General features: G+C 43.3%; 1 protein-coding gene across 5 annotated transcripts in view; it reads right to left on the bottom strand.

Moving 5' to 3' along the window:
• Nucleotides 1-13,537, bottom strand: part of dmxl2 (Dmx-like 2) — a 235,865-nt gene that overhangs the window by 110,107 nt on the left and 112,221 nt on the right. For all 5 annotated transcript variants that reach the window (XM_072470615.1, XM_072470616.1, XM_072470617.1 and 2 more), the window contains 3 exons: nucleotides 8,954-9,071; nucleotides 8,306-8,422; nucleotides 751-960 (listed from right to left, as the gene is read on the bottom strand). In XM_072470615.1, coding sequence (XP_072326716.1) covers nucleotides 751-960; nucleotides 8,306-8,422; nucleotides 8,954-9,071 — 445 coding nt within the window. The remainder of the gene's footprint in view (nucleotides 1-750; nucleotides 961-8,305; nucleotides 8,423-8,953; nucleotides 9,072-13,537) is intronic.

Below are 13,537 nucleotides of genomic sequence, written 5' to 3'. Positions count from 1 at the left end.
CAGACCCTTCCATCAGGCAGAAGGTACAGAAGTCTGAAGACCCGCACATCCAGATATAGGAACAGCTTCTTCCCCACAGCTACAAGACTCCTCAACGACTCCCCCTCAGACTGATCTGTTCCCTGTGAGAACACTATTCACGACGCCCTATGCTGCTCTTGCTCATGTATTTGCTTTGTTTGGCTCCTTGTTCTGCACTGTAACCAATCACTGTTTGTCGATGTACCATTTGTCAATGTTCTCTGTTGATTATTCTTTTGTCTACTATGTACGTACTGTGTACGTTCGCTCGGCAGCAGAAAAAATACTTTTCACTGTACTTCGGTACATGTGATAATAAATCAAATCAGACTTACTTACACTCCGATACTTCCAAGTTGCATTTTCAAGATAGATAATGCTGATACTCCCCACACCATCACCAGCACTCAGCTTGGATATACTACAATTTGCAATCTTGTCCCTCCTCATTGCAACATCCTCAATGCAGGTTTGGCTGGGCGTTTTCCCTCAGTGCTTATTGGATATTTCAACACCTGGCCCAACTCTCAAAACTCAACCACAGGCAACCCGACCACCACCCATGTCAACCCCACCCAACCCAAACCGGCATCATGCTGTCACGACACCTCCTTCTGTATTGCTAAAATGTGTGTCCAGGATCTTAAAGTGATATTGAACATGCATGCAGACTTATAGATTATTGGGAAGTAAAAGAGTTTCTGAATATTAAATACCAGAAACAGTTACCTGCAGAAGGAGTTGCTCGGATTACTTCCACTCCCTCGGGTACATTTAATTTCTGACTGTAGACCAATTCAGAGCTAAGTATCAACTTGCTAGCAGTCTGAAGATTAGCAACTGATGCAGATCGTGGAAGAGGACTTAAAACAGAAGCATTTGGAGATAGGCTGACGATCTTTTCTTCTGGTACAGATATCTGATTATCTGATGTACTCACTTGCATCACATTAGTTTGGTTGCGATGAGAAAGAAAAAAGATACAAAAATTTAAAAATGCTACTTTGAACTTTAAAAAAAAAACAATCAGAGATTCTCCCTCCACAACCCATTATCAGTGGGGACAAATGCACCACACTGTCTGGTACAAAAGCACACAGTCAAAGATGTCTCAGGCTCAATTGCAAGTCTGTGCTGAAGAAACTAATCTCAGCCAGGGCAATGTTTGGGACATCAACTGGCCTCAGCATTCCATTGTTGCCAAGGTGGGTGGAGATGGGAAATAATAGCTGGTCTCTAATAATCCTGCTGGAAAGTACATTTGGATGCCATCAGGCAAGGACAAGATTCTGTTGGTTGTGATGCCTCAGAGGATAAAGTAACCGGAGGGCATTTACTATCTGTACCACTTGAGTAATTTACCAAAAACTGCTGTAAGTGGAATTGTACCCATGAAATATCCAAAAAGAGAGGGATGCAAAATAACAAAAGAAGTGAATAAGAATTTCTATAAACATTTCATGTAAAGGAAAGAATCATCAGCTTGCAGAATCTTCAAGAAGTTTATTTTTACAATTATATACGTATAATTATAAAATAGAAAATGTATATTTTATAATATTCCTTGATGTATATAAACCCACATTTAAACCTTCCTCGGAGGGATTTTAAAACAGATCAAACTGAACCCAGGTAAATTGATATAAAGTTGATAATGCCTAAAATTGAACCATAATTTAATATTCTAACCAAGATAGCATATTAAAATATTCTGGGATGGTCAGTGGACTTCATATCGATAGTTAAGAATTTGGATTGCACAATCTTAAGCACAAAGTGAATTTATCATGTTCAGGAAGAATAGGATTTCAGCTAAAACACATGACAATACTGTTCAAAGGAAAAAGGTCCCTTAGCTTTTTGACTTCATCCATCCAGAATACCAACTTAACTGTTACCATTACAGCATTTGGTGTTTCTTAAATAATAAATGTCCTAGCCTCACCCTTAATGTCCGTTAACCATCATTTGTGTATAGATCTTCCCTCCAACAATAGGTCAGAAGTAGGAATGTACACTAATGATTGCTGTGTTCAGAATGGACTGGGAGTAGGTACTTTTAGGTAAATCTATGACAGAACAGTAGGGCACATTCAAAAAGAAAATAGGGAGTGTACAGGGCCAACATGTTCCAATCAAGAAAAAGGGTGGAACCAATAAATCTAATGAACCCTGGATATTGAGGGACATACAGCATTGGATAAAGAGAAAAAGGGAGGCATATGGCAGATATCGAGGCCTCAAAACAGCCAAAGCCCTAGTGGCATATAAAATGTGCAGGAGGAACCTAAAGGGAAATTAGGAGAGTGAAAAGGAGACATGAAAGAATAAATTCTAAATTGTTTTACAAGTACACTAAGGGTAAAAGGATAACGAGGGAAAGAGGAAAAAAGAGAAGGTCGGGCCTGTTAAAGGTGACAGTTGTGATTTGTGTGTGGAGCCAGAGGATGTAGGTTGAATTTCTAAATGAATACTTAACGTTGATGTTCACTAGTGAGAGGGACAATATGGGTATAGAAATTAGGGAGAAGGATTGTGATCAAATTAAAGAAAGTAACATAGAGGGGAGGTTCTGAGTGATCTGGAAGTAACATAGAGGGGAGGTTCTGAGTGATCTGGAAGGCTTAAAAGTAGATAAATATTCTGGACCAGATGAAATGTATGCCAGGATGTTGAGTGAGGCAAGGGAGGAAATAGCAGGTGCGCTGGCAATAATCTTCAATTCCTCTCTGGCCATAGGAGAGGTGCCAGAGGACTAGAGGATAGCCAATTTGCTACCATTATTCAAGAAGGGAGAAAGGGATAAACCAGGAAACTACAGGCCAGTCAGTCTAACTTCAGTGGTGGGAAAATTATGGAAAGCAATTCTGAGACATAAAATTGATCTCCATTTGAAGAGGCAGGGATTAATCAAAAACAGTCAGCATGGTTTTATTAAGGCAAGGTCTTGTCTGACCAACTTGATTGAATGTTTCAAAGGTGACCAGGTGTGTCAATGAGGGCAATGCATTTGACATAGTCTATTTGGATTTCAGAGAGGCCTTTGACAAGGTCCCTCATGGGAGACTGAAAGTGAAGGTAAGCGCCCATGGGAGCCAAGGAAACTTGGCAAGTCGAATCCAGAATTGCCTGGGTGGCAGGAAGCAGGGGGTGGTGATCGAAGGGTGTTTTTATGACTGGTAGTCTTTGTCCAGTGGGGTCCCACAGGGATCAGTGTTACGGCCTTTGCTGTCTGTGGTTTATATAAATGATTTAGACATGGATGTAGGAGGGTTGATCATAAGTTTGATGATGATACAAAAATTGGGGAGTGGTAAATAGTGAGTGAGATAGCCTTAGATTAAGGGAGGATATAGACAGGCTGGTCAGATAGGTTGATCAGGTGACAAATGGAATTCAATCTGGATAAAGCACTTGGGCAGGACAAACAAGGCAAGGGAATACATAGGAACAGGAGTAAGCCATTCAGCCCATCAAGCCTGTCCCGTCATTTAATGAAATCATGACTGGTCTGTTGCCAACTCCTGGTGTGGTACTCTTTCCAAGGGCCGGTGTAGACTTGATGGGCCGAATGACCTCATTCTGCAGTGTAAATTCTAGGATTCTATAATTTTAGAATCTCCAACCAGTGGAAATAGTTTATCTTTATCTACCCTGTCATTCCCTGTTAACATCTTGAATAAATCAATTTCCTTGAATAAATCCATTTCCACATCTGTTTCCTGAAAGACTGTCAGTTACTAAGTGCTGAACTACGGAAATTTTAGCATTGAGAATTCACAAAATTATTTAAATTTAGCAGCTTTACAGGCATTGGAGAGAGCAGACTTTAATTCAATTTGATGGAACATTTCCCTCCATTTGAGCTGGTGACGATATCTGCAGGGTGTGCAGAGATGATTAACAATAATGATTCCAGGGGTGAGTAACTTCAGATGTGTAGCCAGATTGGAGAAGTTTGGACTGTTCTTCTTGGAGACAAGGTTATAGAATCCAGTGCAGAAGGAGGCCACCCGGCCCATCGAGTCTGCACCGGCCCTTGGAAAGAGCACTCCACCCAAGCCCACACCTCCAACCCAACCCCGCAATCCAGTAACCCCACCCAAACCCTTTTGGACATTACGGGCAATTTAGCACAGCCAATCCACCTAACCTGGACTGGAAGGAAACCGGAACACCCGGAGGAAACCCACGCAGACACTGGGAGAACGTGCAGACTCCGCACAGACAGTGATCCAAGCCGGGAATCGAACCTGGGACCCTGGAGCTGTGCTAACCACTGTGCTACCGTGCTGCCCCATTAGAGGAGATTTGATAGAGGTATTAAAATCCTTGCGGGGCCAGGACTGGTAGATAGGGAGAAACTGCACCCATTGGTTAAAACAACATAGGCAACCATTGGGCACAGATTTAAGTAACTGGCAAAAGAAACAACGGTGACACGAGGAAACGTTTTTCACACAGCGAGTGAAGAGGATCTCTCATAGAATCCCAACAGTGCAGAAGGACACTATTCGGCCAACTGAGTCTGCACCAATGAACGGCAGGACCCTGTGAAGTACCGAGGATCAGAGGGACCATAGCGTGCATGTATACAGGTCCCTTAAGGTAGCAGGGCAGGTGGATAAAATGAATACACATGGTATACTTGCCTTTATTAGCCAAGGCATAAGAGTTTAAAAGCAGGGAGGTTATGCTGGAATTGTATAAAACGTTGGTTAGGCCACAGCTAGAGTATTGTTTGCAGTTCTGGAATCCACATTATAGGAGGGATGGGTTAACACTGGAAAGGGTGCCGAGGATATTTACCAGGATGTTGCCTGGGCTGGAGATTTTTAGTTATGAAGAAAGATTGGAGAGACTCGGCTTGTTTTCCTTGGAGCAGAGCAGATTGAGGGGGACATGACTGAGATGTATAAAATTATGTGGGACATACATGGCAGGACGAAACCTTTCCCCTTGATGGAGGGATCAATGACTTGGGGGGCATGGATTTAAGGTAAAGGACAGGAAGTTTAGAGGGGATGTGAGGAAAAGCTTTTCACCCAGAGGGTTGTGGGAGCCTGGAACTAAATGCCCGAAAGAGTGGTGGAAACAGAGATCCTCATAATATTTAAGAAGGATTATGGAAATAGTTTGGTGGTTGTTTTTGAGCGATGCAGACGCGATGGGCCAGAGGACCTTTTCTGTGCTGTAGACCTCTATGAATCTATAATAATATTTTCAACTCAATAAGATGCTGAAGCATCTGCATGCAGCAAGAACCAGACACCACTGAGATGATAACTGGAAGTAATATTTATGCCACATAAATGCCAGCAATGACCAAGTCCAACAAGACAGAATGTAACAGTTGACCCTTGACATTGAACTGCACTACATTGCTGAATGCCACACCATCAAAATCCTGAGGTGTAAACAGCACCAGCCAAATAAATACTGTAGTTACAAGAGCAGGTCAGAGACTGGGAATTATGTGACAGGTAGCTCAACTCCGAACTTGCCAAAACCTGTCCACAACATACATGCAAGTCAGGAGTGAGGGCAGCACAGTGGTGCAGTGGTAGCATTGCTGCCTCACAGTGCCGAGGTCCCAGATTCGATCCTGGCTCTGGGTCACTGGCTATGTGGAGTTTGCACATTGTCCCCGTGATTGCGTGGGTTTCGCCCCCACAACCCAAAGATGTGCAGGGTAGGTGGATTGGCCACGCTAAATTGCCCCTTAATTGAACAAAATGAATTGGGTACTCTAGATTTATTAAAAAAAGAATACTCTCCCCTTGCCCGGATGAGTACAGCTTCAACAAAGCCACAACCTTTACCACAACATAGAACAGAGAACATTCAGTGCAGAAGGAGGCCATTCGGCATATCGAGTCTGCACTGACCCACTTAAGCCTCACTTCCACCCTATCCCCGTAACCCAATAACCCCTCCCAACCTTTTGGACACTAAGGGCAATTTAGCATGGCCAATCCACCTAACCTGCACGTCTTTGGACTGTGAAAGGAAACCAGAGCACCCGGAGGAAACCCACACAGACACGGGAGTGCAGACTCCGCACAGACAGTGACCCAGCGGGGAATTGAACCTGGGACCCTGGCGCTGCGAAGCCACAGTGCTAGCCACTTGAGCTACCGTGCTGCCCACTTAGAAGAGAAAGGACAATAAATGGATTGCTGCCACATTCCAGTTCCCAAAGAACAAAGAAAAGTACAGCACAGGAACAGGCCCTTCGACCCTCCAAGCCCGCGCCGACCATGCTGCCCGTCTAAACTAAAATCGTCTACACTTCCTGGGTCTGTATCCCTCTATTCCCATCCTATTCATCTATTTGTCAAGATGCCCCTTAAATGTTACTATCGTCCCTGCTTCCACCACCTCCTCCGGCAGCGAGTTCCAGGCACCCACTACCCTCTGTGTAAAAAAAAAAAACTTGCCTCGTACATCTCCTCTAAACCTTGTCCTTGCACCTTAAACCTATGCCCCATAGTAATTGACCCCTCTACCATGGGAAAACGCCTCTGACTATCCACTCTGTCTATGCCCCTCATAATTTTGCAGACCTCTGTCAGGTCGCCTCTCAACCTCCGTCGTTCCAGTGAGAACAAACGGAGTTTATTCAACCGCTCCTCATAGCTAATGCCCTCCATACCAGGCAACTTCCTGGTAAATCTCTTCTGCATCCTTCTGCATCCTTCTGCACATCCTTCTGGTAGTGTGGCGACCAGAATTGAACACTATACTCCAAGTGTGGCCTAACTAAGGTTCTATACAGCTGCAACATGACTTGCCAATTCTTATACTCAATGCCCCGGCTAATGAAGGCAAGCATGCCGTATGCCTTCTTGACTACCTTCTCCACCTGTGTTGCCCCTTTCAGTGACCTGTGGACCTGTACACCTAGATCTCTCTGACTTGCAATACTCTTGAGGGTTCTATCTTCACTGTATATTCCCTACCTACATTAGACCTTCCAAAATGCATTACGTCACATTTGTCCGAATTAAACTCCATCTGCCATCTCTCCGCCCAAGTCTCCAAACGATCTAAATCCTGCTGTATCCTCTGACAGTCCTCATCACTATCTGCAATTCCCCTTCCAGTCACACACAAAACTGCCTTAGAATTATATCATCATTCCTCCATAGCAACTGGGTTAAAATCAAAGTACAAAGAAAAGGAAAGCACAGGAACAGGCCATTCGTCCCTCCAATTCTGCGCCGACCATGCTGTCCGTCTAACCCAAAACCTTTTACACTTCCAGGGCCCATATCCTGTGGGGGCCAGAATCGATAGTGCCTGCGCCTGTTTCGTGCCGTCGTGAAACGCAATGGCGTTCACGACGGCGCGGACACTCTTCCTCCATTTCGGAGAATCCCGCCTTATATTCTATGTCCTGCCCCCTAAAAGCATTGTGAATGCACCTACACAACATGGACAGCAGCACTTCAAGGTGGTAGCCCCCTACCACCTTCTCAAGGGCAGGCCTTGCCAGTGACACTCACATCCCATGAACTAATAAAAAACTTCTTGACTATGACCTCTTCCTTTCAGGGGCAGGATTCTCCCGCAACCGCTGTCAAGAACGGCGCAAACCACTCCGTGGTCAGGTCACCCGGAAGTTGCAGAATTCTCCGCACTTCCGGGGGTTAGACTGGCGCCGGAGGGATTAGCGCCGTGCCAACCGGCGCCGAAGAGCAGCCGTGGTCCCACGCATGCGCAGAACCGCCGCCATGTTCCTGCGCAGGCGCAGGGGGGTTCTTCTCTGTGCTGGCCATGGCGGAGCCTTACAGAGGCTGGCGGGAAAGAGTGCCGCCACAGCACAGGCCCGCCCGCAGATCGGTGGGCCCCGATCGCGGGCCAGGCCACCAAGGGGCCGGATCACCCCGTGTGCCCCCCCCCCCCCCCCAAGGACCCCGCTAGACGACCGACAAGCCAGGTCCCGCCGTGATGGACCATGCCCATTTGACCCCGGCGGGCCTGGCCAGGAAACGACGGCCACTCGGCCCATCGGGATCTGGAGAATTGCCGGGGGGGTCTGCTGCCAACGGCCCACCGCCCGCAAACCAGCGCCCAGCGTCGGAGCGGGATTCACTCCGCCCCCCGGGGATTGTTCGACCCGGCCCGGGGTGGGTGGGGGGTCGGAGAATCCCGCCCACGGTATCTCACATGAAAACTCAAGTTATGCAGCATAACCCTGCCAGTAATCATTTCATAGATAATTTGTTTGTCAATAAAGTGATTAGTAAGCCAATTTCTGTACTATATTTTAAATACCTACCCAAACGAGGCTGTACAGATTTCAAATGGAGGTGCCACATGTGAAGAACAGATTGCCGCTGGTCTCTTTCTATCACCACAAGGTAGAACTTTTCAGAAAATGATGGTGCGCGATATCCTTAAATGACAGAAGTTCAAATAACTCAAAAAGCAACCAAAATTCCCACTGTAATCAAGGAGAATATTACAGTAAAATTCTCTGCCTGGCAATCATTTATAAAAATCCAGCGTTAAGTATAGAAAAACGACTGAAAACAAAAGAAAGAACATCTATTTGCAAAGCACATTATCATGTTCTCCGTGTGTTCCAAAGTGCATTGGAGTATAATGACTTAATTATGAATGAAACATGGCAATCAGTTGCATACAGTAAGATCCCACAACAACAAATCTGTAATGCTCAGTTGATGGAGGACCATTGGGAAACGCCCTATTATTTTCAGTCCTACCATAAGTTAAGTGGTGCAAACTATCCTATGTGTTTTTAACATAGCATCCAAATATTAGCACGCCATCAATGCAGTGTTCCCGCAGTGCTGCACTGACATGTCAATAGAGATCATAGGCTTAAATCCTCAAATACGACTGGAAACCAATTACCTCAGATTTGGAGGCTACCAAACTCCCACGTTAAATAGAGTTTGCATACCTTGGGTAGGTTGACCGAGAGAACATTCTTGATCTTTATTCATTTCTTCTTTCTGAGGTTTATATCCCAAAATAAAATCTTCTTGAAACACATGAAGTAATTGTGTGTTTGAGCCACACTGTACCAGAAATAAAGAAAGAAGTGTCGTTAGTCACATTCCTAAATAGTAAAATGATCACTGAAACTCTGAAGGTATTTGTAATTTTGTCTATGTGTTTTTATTCTACAGGTTGCAACGGTCTCATGTTAGCACCAATACAGTATGATACAGGGCTGTACCAAGTTACAATCCAGCTGATGACTGTGGTGAAGGAGACTGCTTACTCGGCAAGTCTGCTCTCCTCACACTGAAAGTCTAACATTTTTAAATTTGGTTTTGCACTGAGATGGAGTTAATTTTCATCCAGTATGAAGCCCAGTCGGTAAGACTACTGCTTGGAGGTGATCTCATGCCTTTTGCCCGAATTGTGCTCCGGAGTAAGGTTAGCAATCTGATTTTGGGTTCTGCAAACATAACAATAACTATCCTTCAAAATCCTTCATTGTGCTTTGGGTTGTCCAAGCAGTATGGTAGGGCACAAAATAAATATAAGTTCTTTACTCACTTATATTACATTGTATCAATGCAAAGCTGATTGTAAAATGGCATATTAAATTTGGATTTACAAATATACTGATGTTTTGAGTACAACATTTTTTTTAAAAGATAGAAAAATAGAAGTTAGCAAAGAACACAGCAGCACGTCAAGAAAAAAAATCAAAAGACCACCAAAATGACACTCACATCGTCTAATGATCTTGTGGGTATTATATAAATCAGTTTTACCAGAGTAAAGCTTTCATTTTCATCTGCCAGTTTCATGTTATGGTGTTTAGCAATGATCTAACCTCAAAGCATTTCTACCACAAGTATCTGTAATAACATCTTCACTATTGCTTGCAGATGTAACTTCAACCACTGAAATCTAGAAATTTGACCATTATCTACTCATTGATTTCTTCAGCAAATCGGCATGAGGAGAAACCTTTTCATGCAGAATGTGGTGGAGGCAGGATCAATCAAAGCATTCAAGAGGGAATTGGATTATTATCTGAAAAGGAGGAATTTGTAGGGTCACTGGGAAAACGGCATAACGCAAATTGTTCCTTCACAGAGCCAGCACATTCACAGTGGACCAAATGGCATCTTCTGTGCTGCAGCTATTTCTATTTCTTGGTGCCTGAAATTATTTTTACATGGTTGCATATTTGCTATTCTGATATTTCAGTCATTCCACAGGAATATATATCAAACAATTCCATCTTTGTCAATCAACTCAAGAATATACGATCGAAGATTTCTTTATTTATTATTATATGTTCCATTCCTTTCAGAATTTTAGAAGATATTCGAGCATTGAAGGGAATCCCTAGAATAATAATCACTGTTATTCCATAGGCAAGTTATGAAAAACAAACTCCACCAGATAAGGATAGCAGATAAAGCTCTTCTCTCTGTGATGACGATACTAATGCGATAATCTCCAAGATCCACATCTTTTTAAGCCTATGAGATTATCAAAATTGCAATCATGTTGAAATCTTTGATTTATCCCTGCAATCAGATGAAACATTCAGAGCAAAATGCTGCAAGTAAACAGAGCCATACTATGCCTTGAGGTTTCCACACTGTTAACAGTGAGAATCTATACTCAGGTCCATCTTTGGGTAAGGTGAGACTGCTAATAATTTATTTTTTAAATCATCTAGTTGTTTGGTGGCACAGAATTTGAGTATTACTGAAAATCGCAATGGATCGTATCAAACAACATGTCTCTTCCGCTGTTCAAAACAGGCAGGTACAAACCATACCCAACCAGCCGATGCTTACAAAACTCTTTAATGATTCCGTGACTGAACAAGATTTGCTCAACAATCCAAATAATCAGTCAGACTCGCAATGTCGTGCATTTACGTGGACTGAAAACTACATATATAAATACACAGGGCCCAGTTCTTTGCTGGCAGAATGAAATGTACACATATTGTACCTGTTTCAGCTAAAACAAAACACAACAGCCATTTGCTTGTTCATTCCTCAGGAAAATGCCTTGACCAATCAGAGTTAGGCTGCCTGGTTTAAATTTCAAACAATTTGGGCAGTTAACTGTCCGTCAACAGGTGTAACGCCTCTACCAATCAGAACCCACTTGCCAACCATTCAGCACCCATTCCTCATACAGTATACATTGGTTGTCCTCCCTTACATTGATCTTCTTGCAACCATCCTGATGAGTGCAATATGAAAAGCTTTGACAATATGTCTATTTCTTTCAGCGATAAAAAAAATCCTCATTCCAAAAGGCAGAAAGGCCTGCTGGAATTATTACCTGAGCACAAGTTAATTGATACCAAACATGCAAGTGTTATAGCTGCGGATGAATTGAAGAGCAGACAGATATTATGAATATGCTGGCGATTAAATAAATGTACCTGTTCAAGAAGCAACATGCATGACATGAAACTTGAAGCATTTGATGGCCAAGTGATTGCATGGCATGGAAGATGCAGAGATGCTTCAGCGTGATTTGGACAGGCTGAGTGAGTGGGCATATGCATGTCAGATGCAGATGTGTATAAATGCCAGGTGAACCACTTCGGTAGCAAAAATAGGACGGCAGATTATTACTTGAATGGGTGTACATTGAGAAGGTGAGTACTCAGTGAGACCTTGTTGTCCTTGTGCATCAGTCGCTGAAAGTAAGCGTGCAGGTACAGCATACAGTAAAGAAGGCAAATGACATGTTGGCCTTCATAGCGATACGAGTGTAAGAATAGGGGTGTTTTACTCCAATTGTACAAAGCCACACCTGGAATAGTGTATGCAATTTTGGTGTCCTGATCGGAAAAAGGATGTTCTTGCTATGGGAGAGAGTGCAGCGAACGTTTACTAGGCTGATTCCTGGGATGGCGAGACTGTCATATGAAGAGAGATTAAATCATTTAGGATTATATTCAATGGAGTTTAGAAGAGTGAGAGGGGATCTCACTGAAACTTACAAAATTCTAACAGGATTAGACAGGGTAGATTCAGAAAGAATGTTCCCGATTGTGGGGGAGTCCAGAACTAGAGGGTCATAGCTTCAGTATAAGGGGCAAACATTTTAGGGCTGAGGTGAGGAGAAATTTCTTCACTCAGAGATTTGTGAATCAGTGGAATTCACTACCATGAAAAGTAGTTGAGTATTTCAAGTAGGAATTAGATATAGCTCTTGGGGCTAAAGGGATCAAGGGCCCATGATTTAAGAGGGTAGAACAGAGACAGAGATTTCCTCCCGGTGCTCCAGTTTCCTCCCACAGTCCAAAGATGTGTCTTGGCCTGTTCAATGCGGCCTCTGCTCATCCACCCGATCATGCTTAATGCCTACTTGTCTTGAAGAAACTGATTTGAACATAACTCTTAACTGCCAAAAAGACTTAAACACCAGCCAGAACATTTCCTGTAGATGCGTGAAACTTTTAACAAGGACGAAAAGGCCCCCAAAATACAGAATTATAATAACAGATACAAGAAATGATCCCATAACTAATCTGTAAATAGTTGATGATTACTAACTACCACCAGTAGAGGTCCTTCATGAAGTTGACTGTGTGTTCAGCCGTAGAAGGCCAAGAGGGAATATAGGCTGAAGTGTCTTGGGTCAAACGCAGATTGACGTGATCTGCTTTGTATGCTGCCGGTGGACATTAGGTGCCTTTAAGATGGGGTCTGGAGCACTTAGCATAAAAAGTTTACATTCATGCCATGGACACGATTTTGGTTTCTTACAGAGCTTCATACGGCCCTAAAAAACAGGAACTGAATCTAATTTTGCATTCCCCCCAACAACTGGTCTTTTTCACTCTGCTTCTAGGTAATTGCTGATGAAGGTGTCTTGGGAAATAGAGGGAGATTGTTAATTAAATGATAGTACAGTCTTACAACTGGAGTTTTCTGAAGATGTAACTAGCAGAATAGAAAAGGGTAAACCAGTGGATGTGGAGTATTCGGATTTTCAGAACACTTTTGATAAAGTCCCACATAAAAGATTAGTGTGCAAAATTAAAGCACATTGGATTGGGGGTAATAGGCATGGATTGAGAATTGGTGAGCAGACAGGAAACAGTAGGAATAAATGGGTATTTTATGAAGTGACAAGGCAGTGACTATTGGGGTCCTGCAGGGATCAGTGCTTGGGTCTCAGCTATTCACAATATACATCAACGATTTGGATGAGGGAACAAACTGTAATATTTCCAAGTTTACTGACGACACAAAACTTGGTGGAGAGTAATGAGGAGGATGTTAAGAGGCTTCAAGGTGAGTTAGACAAGTTGAGTGAGTGGATAAATACATGACAGATGCAGTATTATGTGGATAAACGTGAAGTTATCTGCTTCAGACAGAGAAGCAGAATGGCAGAATATTATTCAAATGGTAAAATATTGGGAAATGTTGATGTACAAAAAAGCCTGCGTGTGTTAGTACACCAGTACTGAAAGCAAACATGCAGGTACAGCAAGCAGTTAGGAAGGCTAATGGTCTTCATTGCAAGAAGACCGGAG

The sequence above is a fragment of the Scyliorhinus torazame genome, chromosome 12, assembly GCF_047496885.1.
Source record: "Scyliorhinus torazame isolate Kashiwa2021f chromosome 12, sScyTor2.1, whole genome shotgun sequence".
NCBI classification, from domain to species: domain Eukaryota; kingdom Metazoa; phylum Chordata; class Chondrichthyes; order Carcharhiniformes; family Scyliorhinidae; genus Scyliorhinus; species Scyliorhinus torazame.
Note: the sequence above shows the minus strand (reverse complement) of the source record. Positions and strands in the feature narration are given on the sequence as shown.